This window comes from Equus quagga, chromosome 7 (assembly GCF_021613505.1).
Source record: "Equus quagga isolate Etosha38 chromosome 7, UCLA_HA_Equagga_1.0, whole genome shotgun sequence".
NCBI lineage: Eukaryota > Metazoa > Chordata > Mammalia > Perissodactyla > Equidae > Equus > Equus quagga.
Genome location: NC_060273.1, coordinates 85,002,597 through 85,024,506, shown reverse-complemented (window position 1 = coordinate 85,024,506; position 21,910 = coordinate 85,002,597). Strand labels below are relative to the sequence as shown.

Sequence of the window (21,910 nt, the reverse complement as noted above, 5' to 3'; positions counted from 1 at the left end):
ATAATTATAGAGGGTAATTGTCAGGCTTAAGTGTGAGGTGCCTTCCAAAAAGACAGCAGTGTCCCCTCAGTCCTTCTATGTCCAAACTTTGAAGACTATCCTAGTCACGGAGCCCTCCAGTTTTCTCAGCTGACCATGAGAGAATGTCTATCAAGCATCCAGAAAAACAATGACTTGGTCACTGCTCTCAAAGAACCTACCTAGAGCCTAAGAGAAAATACTAAGCATTTTCTCCCTTCTATTATTTCACTTAATTACAGCAACTCTGAGGTAGGCATGGTTATTAGCTCCATCCTACAGGGGAATAAACTAAGCCTGAGGGAGTAAATATTTTGCCCGAAATCACACAGCCAATAGGTGAGAGAGCCAGAGCTTGAACCCCGGAATCTCCAAGTCCTTGGGTATTGATGGGCACCCTTTAGACCAGGGAGTCCATCCTTAAGCTTGCTGTTCCAGTTTTTTAATCAAATGAAGGGTCCCCCATTTCACCGACTTCACTGACTTTCGATTTCTCTGCTGACCCAGGATGAAGGGTCTGGGACCTCACGGTCAGGACCAGGCTGTTAGAAGTGATGGTGCCACCAGCTGGGCTTGGGAGACAGGCCGACCCATGGGGTCTGCCAGCAAAACCTATACCGGTTCGCTCAGCGCCTGCGACTGGGACCCCTCCGAGGCCGCCCCGGCCAGCACCCGCCTCCGCCGGCCAGAAATCCCCACACGCCGCCAGCACAGGCCCGGGGCCGCCGGCAGCCACGAGGCCCGGGCCGGCGCGGGCTGCAGGGCAGACGGGGGAGGCGGCCCGCGGGGCCGGGCGAGGGGGCGCGGGGGGCCAGTCCGCTGGCGGCCGCGCGCAGACCCCGGCCCAGGCCCGCGCCCCGCGTTCGCCGCGCGCTCGCGGCCGGGCCCGCCTCTCGGCCGTTTTCGCTTTCGCTTTCCTGCCGCTCTCGATGAGGAAAATGAAAGTGGCCGTGGCCAGCACCGGGAAGCCGCCGGCTGGGCGAGGGGCGCAGAGCGCGGCGGCGGCCGGCCCGGAGCCGCGGAGCCGAGCAGCCGGGGAGCCGGGAGCCGGGAGCCGGGAGCCGGGCCGCAGCCCGCGCCCGGCGAGGTAGGTAAACGCCGGCAGCCTCGCGGGCTCCTCCTTGCGGAACGGGCGGGCGGGACGCCAGGCGGCCCTTGGACGCGGGCCGCCCGGCCTGGGTTCCAGCGCGGGGCTGGGAGGGCCTCGGCGCGGCGCCCCTGGGGCTTGTGTTGTTCTGAAGCTGTAGGCCCGGCTGAAGACCTGGGGGAGGTCAGACACAAGTGCCAAGGATCTGGCAGCTTGAGGTCGAGGTGGGACCGTGGCAAGTCAGGCCACCGCTCCCAGCACACGTCTCCTTTAGGTAGAACATCGACTCCCCCCTAGCCCGTGTTTCGGTAAACATCAAAGTGGGGGGATGTATGTAAAATGCCTAGCAGAGGGCCTCGCCTGAGCTCAGCAGGGAGCAGCTCGGGACTTACCCCTCCTTACCGATCAGACTTTCCTTCCCCACTCAGCACCGTCGCTCGTGTAGTGTGACTTTCTAACGTTTTCAGATCTGGTGCGCCTGGGCGCGACTAGCTGCCTCCCAAGCGTCTGGCAGCTGTCCTCGGTGGTCGCAGGCATGGAGAGCAGCTAGGCCAGGATGCCGCTCCCTCCCCACCGCCCTGCTCTTGTGAAGACAGGAGCTCACTCTGCAGGAGCCCCAGCCCCCAGGCTGGCACAAATGGTCAGGGATGGGTGCACTCAGGGACCAAGTCCTTCCCAGACCAGGAAACTTTCTGTCCCCTGCGTCCTACAGCAGAAGAGTGAAAGATGAGTGCCCTGGTCTTTGCCCTTGGTCAAGTATGCCCAGCTCATTCGTTGTAGCGAGAATCGGACTCCACCTAAAGGCTGTGGAGACAGCCTCTGTCCTTGGGGTGTTTCCCATGCCCTGGCAAGAGAAAATGGATATGCACGTTGCCCACAGGGCCAGTTGTGTGAGACAAGCATACATGGGAGAAGGCACTGAGTGTTGGAAAGTAAAGTGGCTGAATCTGCTGGCACTTGACTTAGGACGTTTGAGTGACGGCAGTTTTCGTAGCCTGTACCCGCCTTTTACCCAACTTTTGTCTCAATAAAAATAAATTCAGCCTAGTGACATGGATCTGTTCATAAGGCCCATTACTAAAACAAAAGTTGAATGATCTTAACTTTGAAAATAGAGGTCTGAATTTGACAAAAGATGGCCCAAGGTCCTAATTTTTAAAACATGGGGTTCCCCCCCATGTGGAGTATTCATTGCTTTTATTTTATTTTATTTTTAAGATTGCCACCTGAGCTAACATCTGGTGCCAGTCTTTTTTTTTCTTTCTCCCCCAAACCCCCCAATACATGGTTGTATGTTCCAGTTGTAGGTCCTTCTGGTTGTGCCATGTGGGACACTGCCTCAGCATGGCTTGATGAGCGGTGCCATGTCCACTCCCAGGATAGGAACCCGGAAACCCTGGGCCGCCAAAGTGGAGTGCGCAAACTTAACCTATCGGCCATGGGGCCGGCCCCTGCTCTTAGAAAATACTGCCTTTATCATGAGCCTGAAAATCAGATTCTTTGCTTTTGTCACTTACCTTCAATGAGCTATTCTTTTTCTTCTGAATTCCCTAATGTCCCTCTCTTCTCTCTCCCTCCTGTTACCTGAATTTAAACTGTACTAGGTGGTTCTCTCCCTTTCCTCTCATCTTCTGTCTGCGGGTGGCGGGGAGGGGTGGTGTGGTAGCCCCCATCCACCACATTTTCACCACCCCAGGTTCTTGCTTCCATGTTGCTGAAAACTGAATGACTCAGCTAAAGACCAAGCGAGCCGCTGTCTTCCCCGCTGCCTTCTTTTCTCCTTAGCTTTATCATTCGTTATTTTAGCCACCAGCATGTGATGCACTTTATTACATTTTTTGCTAGGAAGTAATGCATGGGACTTTATTTTTCTTAGGATCTCAGGCCTACAGAATTGAATTGCTCATACTCCACAGTTCATGGCACACTATAATCCTTGGTCCATTTAAAGTTTCTCTTTCGTTCTGTTTTATTTTATTATTTCCTCCTTTTATCCTCCATTTCTCTCTCAACACCTCCCGCCCCACCCGGCCCAGACTTAAGCAGTGGCGCTGGTATATTTGTTTGTTTTTCCAAACTACCTTTCATTATATCTTCTTAGAAAATGTGTGTCTTTAAAAGATAGGTCATGTTTTGCTTTTGTTGCACTTACTTAAATAAATACCATTGTGCTGTAAATCTCATACTGTTTCTTTTTTTCCCCTCAGCATTATGTTTTTGAATCAGACCACGTTGCTGTAGGTGAGTCTAGTTCATTACTCCTGGCTGTTGCATAGTTTTCTTTCAAAAGCGTATCCTACAAGTATTTAACCAATCTCCTGGGACTAGACATTGGGTGGGTGGCCTCCAACTCCTTCTTTCTACAAACGGTGCTGTCTCCATGTGGTCTTGTGTGAGAGTTTCTCTGAGATAGATGACAGATAGATATGAGATTGCTGGTTCTAGGAAACTTGCATGATGTCTCTTGCTAAAAATGCTACCTTGTGCTGCAGAATGGCTGCATCAGTTTCCTCCCACCAGGAGTGCATGAAGTGCCTTTTTCAACATCTGTCAACACTTACTATTATCTAATTTACTGTTTTTCGTCAAACTGGTAGGTTAAAGCAGTACTCCAGTTCTGTTTTAATTGAGCATCTCATCTTATTGTTTTGCCATTTGTGAAGTGCCTGTCTGTTTCATTTGCCCTTCTTTTCTTTGAGTTTCTGATATTTTTCTATCTGGTTTGCATTTTGTTCCTTATTTATTAATATCCTTCCATATTACGATGTTAATCCTTTGTCAAAGGTAGATATTGTAACTCTTTCCCTAGTCTTGTCACCCATCTGTTAACCTCATTTACAGTCTCCTTTTTATTATTAACAGCTTTATTGAGACATAATTTACATACCGTAAAATTCACCTGTTTAAAGTATAAAATTCAGTGATTTGTATAGTATTTACAGAGTGTATAACTGTCACCATAATCTAATTTTAGAACGTTTTTATTATTCCATTAGCAATCACTCTCCAATATCCTTAATATGCCCCTCCCCAGCCATAGGCAAGCACTAATTTTACTTTCTGTCTCTCTATACTTGCCTTTTTCTGGACATTGCATGTGAATGGGATTATGCAATCTGTGGTTTGTTGTGACTGGCTTCTTTCACTTAGCATAACATTCTGGAGGTTTATCCACATTATAGCACGTTCAGTAGTTTGTTCCTTTTTATGGCTCAATAATATTCTGTTATATGGATGTACTGCATTTTGTTTATCCATTCATCAGTTGATAGGCATTTAGGTTGTTTCTACTTTTTGGCTATTATGAATAATGTTTCTGTGAACATGCATGTCTACATTTTTGTGTGAACATATATTTTCATTTCTCTTGGATATATACCTAGAAGTGGAATTGAATTGCTGGATCAGATAGTATCTCTATGTTTAAACTTTTGAGGAACTTCCAGACTGTTTTCCAAAACATTTTATAATCCTACGAGGAGTGCATGAGGGTTCCAATTTCTCCACATCCTCACCAACAGTTGTTGTCTGTCTTTTTGATTATAGCCGTCCTAGCAGGTGTGAAGTTATAGCTCATTGTGGTTTTTCCCTGATGATTAACAATGTTGAGGATCTTTTCATGCACCTATTAACCATTTGTATATCTTCTTTGGAGAAATGTCTATTCAGATCTATTTTTTAAATTGGATTATTTGTCTTTCATTATTGAGTTGTAAGAGTTCTTTATATATTCTGGATATATGTCCTTTATGAGATATATGAGTTGCCAATAGTTTCTCCCATTCTGTGAGTTGTCTTTTCACTTTTTTGGTGGTGTTCTTTGAAGCAAAAAAATTTCAGGTTTGTTGAGATCCCACTGATCAATCTTCTCTTTTATTTCTTGTGATTTTGGTGTCATATCTAAGAAATCATTGCTTAACCCAAGGTCATGAAGAGTTACTACTGTGTTTTCAGCTAAGAGCCTGAAAGTTTTAACTCTTACATTTAGGTCTATAGTCTACTGTTTTTAACATAAATTTTTTAACTTTATGTAGTCGTATCCATAATTTTTCTCCTTTTAGTTTGTGTTACTTGTGTCTTAAGAAATCCTTGCCTACCTGAAGATCATAAAAATTTTTTTCTATGTTTTCTCCTACTAACTTTATTGTTTCCTCTTCTGCATTTACGTCTTTCATCCAATTGGATTTTGTCTTTATTACTATGGCTTTGTAATATGTCTTAGTACCTACCTTTTTGCTTTTCTTTTTCAAACTTTTCTTAGGTTGTCATGGACTTGTTCTTCCATAAACATTTTAAAATCTGTTTGGAAGGTTCACAAAAAGTCCTCCTGAAATTTTTATTGGAATTTAGTTGAAATCATAGATCGATCTGGGAAGAATTGGTACTTTTCAATGTCAAGTCATCTCACCCGTGAATATGGTCTATCTCTCCATTTGTTCATGCTTTCTTTTATGTACTTTAATAGAATTTTGAAATTTTCTCCGCAAGGCTCTTATGCATTCTTTATTAAGATAACCCCTAGATTCAGTAATATTGCTATTATAAGTGGTATTTTATTTTGTTACGTTATTGCCTGTTGTACTGTTACGTATTTTCTCTCTCTCATTTTTTTTGGGTGAGGGAGTTGGTTGCTAGTGGTGTGGAGAAATGCAATCAATTGCTTTTAGGTTGGCCTCGTATCCAGCTATCTTTCTGAACTCCTATTCATTCCAATAGTTTTTCTGTGGATTCTCTTGTGAGTTCTATGTAAATAACTATACCAGTTGCAGACACTGACAACTTTTGTCTCTTTCCTTCCAATTTTATACTTTTCTTCCTTTTTATTATCGCCTCATAGAGGCTACTGCCTCTACAATTCTATTACATGGTGGTGGTGATGGCAGGCATCTTTGTCTTCTTCCATTCATTAAAGGAAATATAGTTTCTCTATTAAATGTGATGTCAGCTATAGGTTTGTGGATGATCATCTTTAACAAGTAAAGGAGGTCCCTCTCCTTGGGATCTGAGATACCAAGGAAAATAAATAAAATCTCATGCATTACTTTCTAATGAAAAAATTAATAATGAAATGTATCACATGTGGTGGCTAAACCAATGAATAATCAAGCTATGAAGAAAAATAGGTGATGAGAAGGACAGAGGCTTGTTCTCATAATTCTCCTTTTCTAAGAGTTTTTTTTAAAAATCACCAATTAGTACTGAACTTTGTCAAAAGCTCTTTCTCCATCTAGTGAGATGATGATGTGGTTCCCTCCTCACTCCTATTTCCATGTGTTATTAGGGTATATAATGTTAGCTATTGTAACTACTCCAACACTTCAGTGGCTTAAAGCAATAAAGCTATTTATCGCCCCTGACACAGTCCAAGGGTGCTGGCAAGGTAATGGGCTCTTCTTCACTTAGTTGTCAGAAACCCAGGCTCTTTCTAGGCAGTTGCTTTCCCATCTAGGCATAAAGGATCAGTGGGTCCTTTATGTTGTCCAGAGATGACATATATCACTTCTACTCACATTCCTTTGGCAAGGACTAGTCACATGGTCCCACCTGGTTGTAAGGTGGTTGGGAAGTATAATGGTGTTCCCAGGAGGAAGTGGAGAACAGAGAGATGGTGAGCAATAGTAACCTCATCCACAACCCATTAATGTAGTGAATAACATTGAAAGCTTTTCTGACTTTGAACTGTTTATTATTTTATCATGATATATTCTTAATATGCTTTTGGATTTGATTAGATAATATTTTATTTAGATGTTTAGCATCCATATTTATAAGTAGACCTGTCCTGCATTTTTCTTTTTTCAACAGTCCATATTCCAGATTTCAAAATTATAGTAACCTTAAGTTGGCAGTGTTTCTTCTTTTTTCTGTTTTCTGAAGCAATGCATTTAAGATAGAGATCATTTGTTCCTTGGAAGTTTGTAGTATACACTTGTAAATCTTCTGGGCCCGAGCCTTTATGGGGAAGAGATTTTTAAAATCATTTCAATTTCTTAAATGGCTGTTCACATTTTCTATCATTTTTATGCTAATTTTGGCAATTTTTCTAGAAATTTATTCATTTTCAAAATGTTTTGTCATATAGTTACTTATATTATTCTTTTATAAGTTTTTAAATGTCTGCTGTATTTGTAATTTTCTCTCTTTTTCTGTAGTCTTTCTTTTTTTCTATCTTCTATCAGTTATTCTTGGTAAGTTTTCCTAGAGGCTTGTCTATTTTCAAAGAAATACTTTGGATTTTATTAACCTCCTTTATTTTTTTTCCTGTATATCCTCTATTTCATTGATTCTGTCCTTATACTTATTATTTCATTTCTTCTTGTTTCTCTGGTTACATCCTATTTGTAATAGATTCAACTAATATAGACACTCATAAAGTGAGATAGGAAAGTCCACTCCTGTCTCCTGCCATCCCATTATTTATAGGCAGCCAGAGTTACCAAATTTGTGTATTTTTCTGGACCCTTTTCTCTGCTTATACATTTTTCTACAAGTTTCTAAACTATATAAGTTATGGGCCTCTTTCTGTGGTATACACACATACACACACACACACATATCCATTAAAATGGAATATCATAATTTATTTATCCATTTTCCATTAATGGGTATTTAGGTTGAAAGTATTGGTTTTTTAGTAGTGGAATTTAATTCATTCATATTTATTTTCATCACTGATAAGCGTGACCTTATTTCTTTTCTTTTTTTTTTTTTTTTGAGGAAGATTAGCCCTAAGCTAACATGTGCCACCAATTCTCCTCTTTTTGCTGAGGAACACTGTCCCTGAGCTAACATTCATGCCCATCTTCCTCCTCTTTATATGTGGGATGCCTGCCACAGCATGGCTTGACAGGTGGTGCCTTGTCCACACCTGGGATCCAAACTGGTGAACCCCGGGCCGCCAAAGTAGACTGTGCGAACTTAACTGCTGTGCCACTGGGCTGGCCCTGTGACCTGATTTCTGACATCTTGTTTTGTCATATAGTTATCATGAGTTCTTCCTTTTTTTTTTTCTTGTGACTTCTTCTGGATTCATCAAAGTGTCTTTGTCCCCATTCCTACCTTCTTTTTATTTAGTGACTTGGAATTCTGTATCTTACTAGGAGCCTTCATTAAGTTCTTAAGTGTAGATAAACTATTTCCCTATAAATGTCAAAAATTAATCAGAATCTCTAAGCTCCTTCCAAACATAAGAAACTTTTTAGCATGTTTTTAATTCTCTTCTCCTTCCCCACCTTTCCCCCACAGGCCCACACGCTAATGAGTGTCTGCCCAGGAATTATTGAAATAATCTGGAAGCTTCCTATTATTAACTTTCCATGCTTGCTTCAAAATACACTTTCCTTTTTCTATTTTAGAAATATTTTCTTGACAGTTGCATTGATCTGTAGCCTATTTGTGCAATTGCCTATCAAGCCAGGATAGGAAGGCTTCAACGTGTGTTTCTTTTAGTTTTCATTGATTTGCTGAAAATTTATAGTGAGTTGTGTCTCATGAGTAGTGCTTCTCTGGGTCTCTTATTTCTCAAAAGCGTACTTTGGAATCCATGCTATTCTGATCCTCATTTGACCTTTGCTGGCAAAGAAACATTCTGAAATATTTGCAAATGCTAAAGTCACTTCCTCATGTTTTGCTGAGTTTACTTTAGCTTGGTTAAACCAAGCGCAATATCAGTTTGTTTAAACTTACCACTAGCTGAAGGTTCATGCAATGGCCTTGCCCCAGGGTCAGAGACTGGCAGGAGTATGAAAATAGCTTTGGAAATTCAGCTGCTGAATAGTTTACACTAAAAAGCTTAACATTTTAGTTTATAACTCTCAGTATTGAGGGTGAAGTACAGTGGGCACTCTCGTAGTAAAACTATGGTAAAACTAACTTGGATGGTGTTTAGCAAAATCTTCTTAAAGTGTCCAAAACTTTTATCCCAATAATTCTACTTTCAGGACTATATCCTAAGACGTGTTTCCCACGTGAGGTTATTACAGGTGGCACAGGGTAATTCTAGGTGAAGCACATTTGCAGCATCGTCTGACACTGACTCACGCAGTGAGAAAGTTATTCCCCTGCTCAATTCCTTGTCCATCTTTTGATCGTGGGAAGAAGAAAAATCTTAGCGTGGTGCTAGTATGTCTTGAACATTTCTCTAAGCTTTTCTAATCTCCTTTTTGATATAAAACAATAAGCAAAGGGGCAGCAGTATCTAACCTATATTTTCGCTATGCTGTTTTGTTTTCCATTGTGTTTATTTTTACTGTTGCTTTCATTGAGCACATAGGATGCTAGTTTCCCATTTGCGATAGTGAGTAAGGTTGGTTTTTAAAATACATTTATTTAAGGACAAAAATGAGTTGATTTACAGAGACATGGTAAATACGGATATATTTAATAACGGTGAATTAGTAATGGTGATGTATGGATGACTGAAATGTGTGAAACGTGACCCTAAGGAATAATCAAGCTTTAGACACAGATGTTAAATGGGGGTGTTCTTTGTGGGGTTGTTCCTCCCAGTGTGACTTCTGTTATCAGAAAGTTAGAAACCGCTCAGTTTTCCAGCAATAAGGGATTGGTTCAGTGATTTTGATACCTTCCTATGATGGAATACTGCCAACTATTTAAAAAGTATATTTAATGACATGGAAAAATTATATACTATTAAATAAAACAAAACTGGTTGCAAAAGGAAAATATACACAAGAAAGTTAAGAAGAAAGTATATATATCTATATAGCTACATATTTATACACTCTATATACTGAAGTTATTGGAAAAAAGATTAGAAGAAAGTATTTCCAAATAAGTTATCTCTGGATGGTTGGGACTACAGGAGATTTTTGTGTTCTCTAATAATAAACATATGTCACTTTTGTCACCAGAAAAACAATACATACATGTGTCTATTTTTTAATTAACCTGTTCCAGCCGTAACAGGACTGCCTGGTATTTTGCATCTGCAGCTCCTCACATGCTCCTAGAATCCAGTTAGGTCCTGGTGGCCAGCTGCAAAGCCATGGGGGATGGTGCCCTTTATAATTCCTTGTCACCCCTCAGTACACTCCAAGGTATTTGGTCTTGGTGGGTGTATAGTTATACTTTTGGAGTAAAATAGGGACAATATATCTAAAATTCTTTGAAATAATTTTTGTTGCCTTTTCTTCTCAACAGCCCTATTAGGCAGGACCAAATTAAGATCCCACTTTTTCAGTAGATCTGAATCATTAAATAGAAATAGAGTAGATGCTAAGAGAGGGTCTCCTAGTTTCTCATTTGTTCTCTTTCTTTAATTTCTGCAGTATTCTAGTGACCATGAGATTTCATGTTGTATATAATCGTGGTTCTGCATCACCTAGGCTGGAGATGTGCAGATTTAAATTTGGATGCCTCCTTTCCAGCATTACAAAATCTCTCTTTTAGGAAGAAAAAAATGTTCACTGCAAGGCCTAATGCTTGGAAGAAATAATTGCTACCTTTTGCCTAATATAAATTCCCAGGATGTTACTTCTTAGAGCTTGTTCCTGGAAACCCTGGGCTCCTTTGTGTGAATGGGGTTGGCAGGTCCCTGGTAAGTGAGTAAATGGTGTCTCTCTCTGGGAGTGGTCTTACATCCCTGGTGTGAGTTTACTCCTCCTGCAAAGGATGCTGGGCTCTGCCCAGGGTGAGCTAGCCAGGTCCTGAGCCTGAGAGAGTCCTGCTGTGGCATTCCAGCAATATCCACCAGGTTGCAGCAAGACATTTGACTGGCCGACTCCTCCCCTCGTGGGGTCCTTCAACTCCTCTCCACCCCCACTGCCACCATTGTGGTTCAAGCTCTCACATCTCTTGCCTGGGTAACATGGTGACCTCCAGCTGGTCCCTGCCGACCCTTCCCCTTACCTCTAGTCTGTTTTTCCACAGAAGCCAGTGTGTATTAGTCACCTATTACTGCTGTAACCAATCACCACAAAATTAGTGGCTTGAAACAACACAAATTTATTATTTTACAGTTCTGAAGGTCAGAAGTCCTAAAATCAAGATTTCAGCAAGTCTGTGTTCTTCTGGAGGCTCTGGAAGAAAATCATTTCATTGCTTTTTCCAGCTTCTAGAGGCTTCCTGCATTTCTTGGCACACGGCCCTTTCCTCCATCTTTAAAACCAACAAGTGTTTCTCATGCTGCATCCGTCTGACACTCCTCTTCTGTAGTCAGATTTCCCTCTGCCTCCCTCTTATCAGGACCCTTGTGATTACATTGGGCCCACCTGGATAATCCAGGATACTCTCCCCATCTCAAGGTTCTTAACTTAATCACATCGACAATATCCCTTCCCTGTAAGGGAACATATTCACAGCTTCTGGGAACTCAGACATCAACATCTTTGTCAGGGCCATTATTCAGCCTGCCACATAGTGTAATCTTTTCAAACACACACATCCGGGGCCAGCCCTGCGGCCAAGTGGTTAAGTTCGCATGCTCTAGTTCAGATCCTGGGTGTGGACCTCCTCACTGTTCATCAAGCCATGCTGTGGCAGCATCCCACATAGAAGGACTAGAATGGCTTACAACTAGGATATACAACTATGTACTGGGGCTTTGGGGAGGAAAAAAAAAAAAAGAAGATTGGCAACAGATGTTAGCTCAGGGCCAATCTTCCTCACCAAAAAAAAAAAAAAAGGTTGCCTTAAAAAAAAACACACACGCACTGACACACATCCAACCACATTACTCCTTTGCCTAAGACCCTGTGTGATGCTCTAGTTCTCAGAGGATAAAGACCTCTTGTGGCTGGGAGTGCCATGAAAGGGCTGCTCACCCCCGTTCTCCACCTCCGCCTGCCTCCTTTCTCCCCACTCCACCTCTGGCTTGCTGTCCACAATCCAGCCTGTGCACGTGGGGTGCTTTTTACCAAGGATGCTCTTCCTCCCCATGCTTCATCCCAGTCCTTCCTGAGGCTCCAGACAAGGTCAGAGACCTGTGCCATTCTGCTATCATACTTACCGCAGGTTAACATCTTTGCATTTATTCAGGTGACCATTTGATTAATATATGCTTCTCCTATGTAAGTATTCCATATGGGCAGGGACCATGTCTATTTTTGCCCGTTTTGCACAGGGCCTGGCTTGTGGTAGATGCTTAGTAAGTACTTGGGAAAGAAAGAAAGAATGAATATTAATAGCATTGTCGTCACTCCCTCTCCCCTTCACCCTGCTTTTTCTTCTGCACAGCATTTATCACCTCTTCCATTATGACCTCCCTCCAACAGAACGGAAGCTCCACGAGAAGAGGGGCTTTGTCTTTTGGGTTCACGCCTCTCTTCCCAGGTCTTAGAGCATCTGGTGCCTAACGGGCACTTATAAATATTTGGGGAATGAATGGTCTGCAGGATGCTCAGAATCTCTCATGGAGTTTTCATATCTTACCCCTCTTTGAAATCAAATATTGTCAAGTTCTTCATTTTAATTATTCAGCCTAACTCAATAATCAGGCAAATTGGCAGAGACCTTCTAAAATAGTCACCTGTTTTTGTGAGGACTAATGAGTTAATAAATGTAAATCATTTAGAGCAGTGTCTGGCACATGGTGAGCCCTGTGTAAGAGTTTGCTGTTGTTGTTAAGAAATGCTTGAGCCCTTGATAGTTTAGAATTTTTGCTGACTACGTCTGCTGCAGCTCTGTGGTGGGATCCCAAGCACAGAACTGAGTGAGTTCTCCTGGCTCTCGCACCAGGACGGGACTGAGGTCTTCCAGCTGCCTGATGACAGGCCCAGGCTCCTGGATTCAGGTGAGTGATTTGGGCCATAACTTGTACTTTTTCTTGTTTTGTCTGCAGGTGGCAGCACGTCCTGGGCTTCTCTGCACTCCAGGCAGTCCTGAGGCTGGACTGCAGAGAATCGAGAAAATGGTCTCCCTTCTGGAGATGTGAAACTCAGCCACCAGCCATGGGTGAGTTTAGAGCTTGACCAGAGTTTTCCTCTTATTTGTTCTACATTATTTGTTTTTTCAGTATAGGAATCGGTGTAAATCACATGTATTTGATTTTGAGGTGGTTTGTTGATTTTTACAGTTTTGTTTACAAAAATAAAAAACAACAGCAGTGGGGCTGGCCCATGACCGAGTGGTTAAGTTCACGTGCTCTGCTTCGGCGGCCCAGGGTTTCTCGGGTTCAGATCCTGGGCGCGGACATGGCACTGCTCATCAAGCCACGCTGAGGCAGCATCCCACATGCCACAACTAGAAGGACCCACAACTAAAAATACACAACTATATACTGGGGGGCTTTGGGGAGAAAAAGGAAAAATTTAAAAAAAAAAATCTAAAAAAACCCACAGAACAATAGCAGTGAAGCCAGAAGTATTACTAGAATGTTGCAGAGGGAATGAGGGGCAAGGGAGCAACCTCTGTGCTGTGAGTGTGGTGTCCTTCCCGTCTACACCTGGGGCCCATCCCCTTTGCCATCCAGGGAGGCGGTACCCACCCAGAACAGTTCCCTTTAATTCAACAAGTGTGTGGGGAGCCGGAAGTGTAAGGTGTTCTCTGCATGGGCCTTGTGGTCTTTCTTCCAGTTGCTCACAGGGTGGGCTGTTCACGTACCACCAGAGAGCCAGCCCTGGCCTGGCAGAACTCAGGGTTTCCTTCTGCTCACCTAGACCTCACAGCCGTCTTGGTGGGCTTCTCCCTCTGACCCTCCCCTCCTCCCACAGCTGGTCATTTCACAGCCTAGCTTATTGATCCTGAGACCCTATTTGTGCTGCAATCTGAGCAGTTGAGTGGGGATTGTTTCTCTTCTATTTTGACCCCATTTGTTAGCTTTGCCCTCAACAGACAATAATTCTAAGTTTCATGTTTGGGAATAAGGGTACTGTCTGTCCTTAATGCTAAGGGCAACCACACAACTTCTTGGTGTTCTAACGAGGAATCTTGCAAAGATCCTCCCTGATTTTCAGCACCTGCTGGGCTTGGCGATGTCCTTCCCTTAGCTGTAGCCCCTTTAGGATTCTGTGACATCTTCCCTCAGCGTCACGAGTCTTTCTTTGCAGGGAGCTTGATGACCCCCTGTCCTTCACCACAACCTGTGCCAGCTTTGCCCCGAGCCTCTGTGTGTCAGGCACTTTCTACACAGTTTACATCTCATTCAATCCCCACAAAAACCTGTCCAATAGGTGATATTATTCCTTTGTTACAAATATGGAAACCAAGGCGCAGAGATTCAGTTACTTACAGAGCTAAATGTAGGAAGCCAGGGTGGCAGCCCAAGGTCTCTGTAGCTCTTGCCTCTTATCAGAAAGTGAGGCTGGCCACCTCTGGGTAGAAGATGAATCACATTTGTTCTTGTAGACCTGGAAAGGGAACAAAGTGAAATTAGTGGAAACAAAATTATAATCCCCAAACAACTACTATTTCTAAATTTACTATCCTAACTTTACACAGTACTATTTTTTTTCTTATTTCATTTAACCTGACTCCTGGGTACACACTGGTAAAATATTCCTTTATAGCTGTTTGCCTTATGTGCATCACTATGTGTACCAGTTAATGCAAGGCAGTTTTGTTGTTCATTTGAAGGACCTGTAACCTCCATAAATTAGAAAAGTTTTATTTGAAAAATTTGAAAAGTCTCCCTCTGAGCCCAGAAGATTCGGTGACCTGTTCGAGGACACGCACACTGATGAACCCTAAGCTCCCTGAGCGTGACGCTGTCTCACCCTAGTTCTGATAGCTGATGCAACCAAAGTCTAAATTGTTGTCCACGTCCATTATTTTATAAACCAGGTCACCCATGAGTGCCTGCTGATATCTGAACGTTTTAAAATATTATCGTTAAAACTGTGGTCAGTGAAAGAAAAGCTATCCTTTATCCTGGGGACGCCTTCCTGAGCTCTGTTTTGGGGCACTTCCTCTCTGGCCACTCAGGACAAATTGCCTCAAGGACACGTTAACTGTGGATGTCACAGACTGATAGACTCACACGATAGTCACTCTCACAAACAGGTCACTAACTTGTGATTGTGGGGTATTATTTTCTTATCCTTTTTTTTTTAACAATCTTATTGAGACATAATTCTCATACCATACAATTCACCCATTTAAAATGTACGATTCAGTGATTTCTAGTGTATTCACAGAATTGTGTATCCATTACCACAGTCAATTTTAGAAGATTTTCATTACCCCCAAAAGAAACTCTGTACCCCTAAATTATCACCGCCTCCCCAACCTCCCCATTTTCCCCAGCCCCTGGCCACCACTCATCTACTTTCTGTCTCTGGATTTGCCTATCCTGGATATCATATAAATAGACCATACAGTATGTGGTCTTTTGTATCTGGCTTCTTTTGCTTAGCATGGTGTTTTCAAGGTTTGGCCATGTTGTAGCGTGTGTCAGTACCCCATTCCTTTTCATTGCTGAATAATATTCCATTGTATGGGCATACCACATTTTGTTTATTCATTCATCATTTGATGGACATTTGGGTTGTTTACATGTTTTGACTATTGTGAGTAATGCTGCCATGAACATTTTTGTGTACAGGTTTTTGTGTAGACTCTGATTGTGTTTTGTGACTTTGTAAGCTGTAATGAGCAAGTCTTGTTTTTAAAAATCCAAGAGAGGAAGAGGACTAAGTTGATGTTGTTTGAAATTTAAAGGGAAAATTTATTTGTTTGTGTAGATGTGGAATTGTATTCAAAAAGATTGTCTAACGTGAGGTTAAAATCAAAAGATATTAGATCGAATTCTTCTCCATATCACTTGAATTTTCTAAATTCTGCCTTTTAATATTCTTGTTTAAAAAACATAAGAAAGAGGGGGCCGGCCCCATGACCGAGTGGTTAAGTTTGCATGCTCCACTTTGGCGGCCCAGGGTTTCCACGGTTTGGATCCTGGGCATGGACATGGCACCGCTTATCAAGCCATGCTGAGGTGGTATCCCCCATGCCACAACCAGAAGGACCCACAACTAAAAATATACAGCTATGCACCCGGGGGATTTGGGAGGAAAAGGAAAAAATAAAATCTTTAAAAAAAAAAAACATAAGAAAGAAATATGTGTTGGTCCTGAGGTCTCACTTGAAATAATGTGGAATTAGTTTGGGTGAAGGGTTGTGCAAGACTTTCTTCCAGATGTATTTAGCAGGCGGGTGGGGGAAGCAGAGGCATGGACCAGAGAGAGGAATAAGGCAGGAGGAGAATCTGGGTGGTGTGGACACCCATCTGCTGTTGATTCAGCTTCTCCATGGCCCACACTCATGGCCACAGGGCACTGGCTGGTAATACCTAGTGTGGCTGTTGCTCGCTATCTGGGTGATGTTCGTCACGGCTGACTACCTCTGTGTCCAGTTTCACTCTGCGTCTGACTCATAAAGTTCTGGTGTTGGGCTGTTGGTTTTTAGTAAAAGCAGGTGTTAGGAAGAATGTGTTGAAGGATGAATCAGCACCTAAGGGACTTTGATAGACATAGTCCTAAAAACATTTCCGGGCTGTTTGTTGTGTTTTTTTTTAAAATATCAGTTAACAGTTTTCAGTTTAACTGTGTTTTCCTTCCTGAAATTTTTAAGTGAGGCTAGTCCTTGTGATTTATTCTATGTATTGTTTTTAGGGAGTTCCTCTACTCGTCAAGTCTGGGTTGGAGATAGAGATGATTTTTTTTTTCCACACAGACCAGGCACACAGAAATAGGAGTGATTTGAGTTTGTCTTCAATTTAATTTATTTCTATATCTTCATTTTCCTTCCCTTGGGAAGTAGAGGGAGTATTTGGGGGCATTTTAGCTGAATTCTAACTTCAGGTGAATCAGTCAGCAGGAATTTTTATGTATTATTTAATGCTTGGTGTGGGGAGACATCATAAGAGAAGAAACAGTTGCCCTCAAGGATCCCACGTTCTGGTTGGAGAGTCAAAACTTTGCTCCTGCCTATTAACACACACCATTTACACCACTGAGTGTCCAGTGTGAGGACCCAGAAAAGCCCGAGTCAGGGAGGACTCTGTGAGGCCTGCCTTTAGGGCTGTAGTAAGCTGGGATGGAAGAAAAGAAGGCAGTGATGGTTCCGGGCACAGGGGTGTGAGAAGGAGCAGGAGTGTGGGGAGGAGTCCGGAGGGATCACAAGGGGTCGGTGGGGTTTTTGATTTGGGTGCTAGTGGGATTGAACTATCAAGTCAAGGAGTTTGACTTTAACACCATAAAGATTAGGAAATAAAGACTTTTGAACAAGAGGTCAAGCTTCCTGTTTAAAGTAGAGTCTTTTATTTCCATTTTACACCTGAGAAAAGCAGTGCTTTTCAAATATTATCTTTTCCAGTAATTCTCCAAGGTCACATGTCTGGTGGAGGTTGGCTCTGCCAGACCGCGGAGTCCACACACACGCTCTCCCCTGCCCTGGCCTGTGTTATCTGCAGAGCACACGTTGGCCTTTGGATCACCAAGGCTTCACCCAGCTCTGACCTCGTGTGACCCTGTGGGTCTATACATGACTGAGCAACTGTTTGTCAGTGTCACTCCCTGGGCTGAACCGGTTAGGAGGGGAACAGGGACTTTGGTTAGTCACTTCTCAACCTATCTGGGGCTTAGGGAAAGCAGGGGCAGGAACCTGACCAGGCCTCCATGGTCTGCACGGCAACAGTCCAGACAAGGTCTAAGAGCTCCAGGGTCTGTCAGGGGAGTTTTAGAGCTGTAGGTCCCTGGACAAGCCTTCCCTCCAAAGTGGGAGCCGCAGGGCTGATCGCAATCCGGGCAGGGTTGACAGCACAGCTGCAGCCGTGGCACAAGTTGACTCTTGTTCCTGCCCTAATCCTCCAGTGCAGCTGGAGAACGTGAGGACTCGGTGTGTACTGGAGTTTTCCATTTGTTCCTTCGTTCATTACTTCACAGAGTATTCAGCAAATAGTGAAGCTCCTAAAATGTACCAGGCCCTGCTCTGGGCCATGCGCTTACAGCAACAAACAAAACAACCCAAGTTCCTGCCCTCATGGAGCTTATGGTCCCGTCTGGGAGATAGAAAATGCTCAGTACGATGTCAGGGAGCAGTAGGTGCTATGAGGAAGAGTGAAGCAGGGGGAGAGGATAGAGTGGCAGGGCAGTCCAGGAAGACTTCTCTGAGGAGGGTGTATTCAATCAGAAACCTGGGCAAAGCCAGGAAGCAAGCAGTGTGAATGTGATCAGGCAGAGGGAACAGCAAATTCACAGCGAGAAGGGGTTGTTTGGGGAGGGCAAGGAGGCCAGCGCCTCAGGGAGCCAGGAGGAGAGTGGGAGGAGCAGAGGCTGCAGGGGAGGAGGGGCTGGCGGCGCAGCCTTGATGGCTGCCATAGGAAGATAGGACTTTGTTCTTGGCCTGGCCCTAAGGTGTGCTTGAGGCATTGTTCCTGGCTGGTTGGCCTGTAAATCTGTGGCCCTCCCAGAGAGTCTTGATCTACTCAGTTTCCATCTATCTAGTCCCTTTTCCGGCAGTGTTAAGCACCATTAGTTCTGTTGTCTGCCACTCTCAGCCCTGTCTGATACAGAGCTTTGTGAGGAGAGAGGGAGGACCAACTACATTTAGAACTGAATATCGTCCCGCTTTGTCATGAAATAAAATGTTTTTAAGGTTAGGAAAGATGTACTTGTTTATTACGTTAAAATGTTCAAATTTTGGTTGGAGGGGCTCTGCCCTGACACAAGTGGGCCTTTTATCATCACTGCCCCCCTTACCTCCCCCCTCCAGGAGCCAGGAGGCCGGTTCTGTCTCCCTCCTCACCTGCCAGCTGAAGGCCTACGATAGTCACCCTTGCTTGACCTCTCTGGTCTTACATGTAGAATTTGGCTAGTCATAGCATTCCTGCCCAAAGGAAAGGAGGGAGAAAGGAAAAAAATGACATACTGAGGGTCTTTGCCATCTTGGAGGTCTCTGATTCTTTGAACAGTTTCCACAGAATGTTCTTAAAGGGATTAGGAATGTTCCTTAAGTCATGTCCAGGGGGTCGAGGTTTATATTTGTATTATTCAACCCTCCCCCCCTCCTGCTTTTTTTTGCTTTCAAAACACTTCTACATCTGTCCTTGATCTTTATAAAATAGCTCTGTATGTCACAGTGGTTAAGAGCTTGGAAAAACAGACAGGGTACTGAGAGCCAGGTCCACCTTTATTAACTGTGTGACTGTGGGCAGGTCCCCTAATTTCCCTGTTCGTTCGCAGTTTCCTCATCTGAAAATAGGACTGAAAATGATACCTACCTACCTCAACGGGCACTCTGAGAATCAATGTGATGATGCATCCTGCGTAGGGCCCGGCTCAGAGTGGAACCTCGGTGAACGTCAGCTGCGGTGGTGAGTATGTGTAATTATTCCCATTTAACAGGAAGAAAAGCCTAGACCAGGGAGGTTAAGTGACTTGCTTAAGGTCATGTGGAGAGTTAGAGGCAAAGCCTGGAATGGGAGCCAGGGCTCATGGAGTCCCAGGCCAGTGCTCTCTCCCCAGGATTCCTTTTGGTCTCTGGGAGAAAATGTTAATATACACGGAGGATTGTGTCAGAGCATAGCCCTTTGGCAGCTGGATCTGGCTTTTGTAGGGGATTGGGGGATAGGGCTCCTCAACACACAGGACCCTCAATCCTAGGCATTAAGAGGCCCTCAGGGAGGGGCATCCCTCTTTGTTTTTGAGAGGCAGAGGGGCCTGAGGGTGGTGTGCTTCCAGTCCTCCTTTCCCCAACCCACGCCTGGTGCTGGCCAAGTCCTGCGGTCCACCCCTGGGGTATCTCAGGGACCTGGCCTGGAGGGGGGAGGGGGCTGAGACAAGCATGCACGTGGCAGGTGGGTACTCTAGAACTCTCCATCCTGAGCAAAGCTGGGCCCTCACTCCTGTGGCAGGACTCTGTGGCTCAGGCCTGGGACCTGCGTGTGGGAGGAGTCTCCCTAAGCCCATTTAGAAAAAGAAACCTGACTTTTGCCCTCTGGGGCAGGGGTGGCTGATGCCCTTTCCAGCTGCCCTGGTCACCCTGTCACCTGAGGACAGTTGCCACCGGTCTTAGATACACAGTGATGGCCCTTGCTTCTGGCAAAGTAGATTTAAAGACTTCCCATGTGGGAAGTCTTTCCCAGGAAATGGACAGCACTTAGAATTTTGCTTCAGTGATATAGCACGGTAGAGAAGTCCACAGTCAGTTAAGCCTGGGTTTGAATCCCGGCTCTGCTTCTTTGTGTGTGTGTACGTATGTGTTGGGGTGGGGTGGAGTGGGTAGGGGGTGCTCATGAAATTATTGAGCCTCTTCAACTCTCAGTTTCTATATCTGTAAAATGGGAACAACTATACCTACCTCACAGATTTACAGTATGAATTAAACAAAATAACCTGTGTGAACCGCTTAGCATGTGCATGGCCCATGGTAGCTATTTTTGTCATCCTTGTCATTGTTATTAAGCATATCAGTGGGCTCCACCACTCTGTGGGTGGAAACAGCTTTCATGTGTGGCTCAGCCTCATGCAGGCTGTGCATCTGCCGTGACTCAGGAGCCTAGAAGGATTGAGCCAGAGAGCTCAAACCTCTCTTTGCTATATTGCTATTTGCAGTCATTTGTGTTATCCAGGATAGAGAATTAAGTTTCTGCTGATGTGTAACGCCATGCCATTTATTTCCATTTCTTTTCTGTTTAGTTCGGTGTTCTTGAAAGAAAAAATAGTTAAATAGATAAAATGTATTGCGGGTTTGCTATACTAAAAGTTGTGCACATATTATCCACTTTAATTCACATAACAACCAAATGAAGAAACGCAGAAGCTAAACGATACCTAAGGCTACACTGCTTTCCTGCCGCAGACCCGGCCTTCACAGGTCCAATCCAGAGCCCAAACTCAGCCCCCTGCTGCCTCCTTAAAAAGGGCAGTGGGTGACCTTGGTGGCCCTGAGAGGTCAGGTAATCTAGTTTATCCCGTACCCCCTTTCTGGACTGAGCTGTGTGTCACTGAGGGGAAAATCTGTCCTACTTTAGGAACTTTCCTGAGAACATTGCGGATCTTCCTTTGGTAGCCATTTCAGGGTCTGCAGGGACAGTGACTTCTTCCTTAGTCCCCTTGCAGTGTCCCCTTAAGGCCATCTGTCCATCCTTCGAGAGTGGTTCGGAACCCGGTTTGAGAGTGTGCTCAGTCCTCAAGTAGACACGCGGACAGTGAGGGCGATGTTGCACTGGCATGCGGGTGGGGCCTTCTGCCATTCTGACTGGTGTGTGGCATCCAGTGCAGGTGCAGCCAGATACCATCCCCGCCTGCTCTCCACCCAAGCTGCCTGACCACAGCAGGCTCCTTCCTCACAGGTCTGCACCCACCCGGCCCAGGAGCAGGGGAATTGGTCTGTGGGCCAGCTGGATCACTTGAGGAGCTGAGTGGCCATGTTCAGCCTGGCCTGCAGTCCCAGGGGTGACTGGGGTGATGGGGAGGGATAGATCTGCTCCAGCCGTGAGCAGCCACTGAGTGGTTATCTAGGGACCTTGAAGCCTGACTAACATACCCCCTGGGGTTGCCTTCATTCAACAAGCTTTTATTTAGCACCTACTGTGTGCCTCAAAAAGCCAGGTGAAAGAGATCTCAGACATGAGCTGATGTAGAGCTGCCTCCAGCCCAGCAGGCAGGGTCACCAGTGGCCACCAGGGAGCTCCACTGCTCTCAGAAGGATTCAAGGCTGGCAGAGGAGCCAGCTTGGCTGAGTTGCTGTTTATCTGGACAGCTTCCATGACAACCAGGAGATAAATACCTGAGGTCAAGCAAAGCTTGGAGCAAGATTAGGTGCCTGGATAGGGTGGGGCCTATACGGTGATTTGGAGAACTTTAAGTGACCAGGATCTTCTGGGTGGCCTATTCAATATGCTTAATT

At 44.4% G+C, this 21,910-nt stretch overlaps 1 protein-coding gene across 4 annotated transcripts in view; it reads left to right on the top strand.

The window, feature by feature from the left end:
• Positions 1-508: 508 nt before the first annotated feature.
• The window catches only part of LOC124241554 (translation initiation factor IF-2-like), a 60,277-nt gene continuing 38,875 nt past the window's right edge, over positions 509-21,910 (top strand). For 2 of the 4 annotated variants that reach the window (XM_046665400.1, XM_046665401.1), the window contains exons 1-2: positions 509-1,105; positions 12,906-13,018. In XM_046665400.1, the coding sequence (XP_046521356.1) occupies positions 573-1,105; positions 12,906-13,018 (646 nt within the window). In that variant the 5' untranslated portion in view covers positions 509-572. Of the gene's footprint in view, positions 1,106-3,312; positions 3,347-12,905; positions 13,019-19,242; positions 19,374-21,910 lie in introns of all 4 variants that reach the window. The other 2 variants (XR_006889246.1, XM_046665398.1) reach the window with 2 other exon arrangements.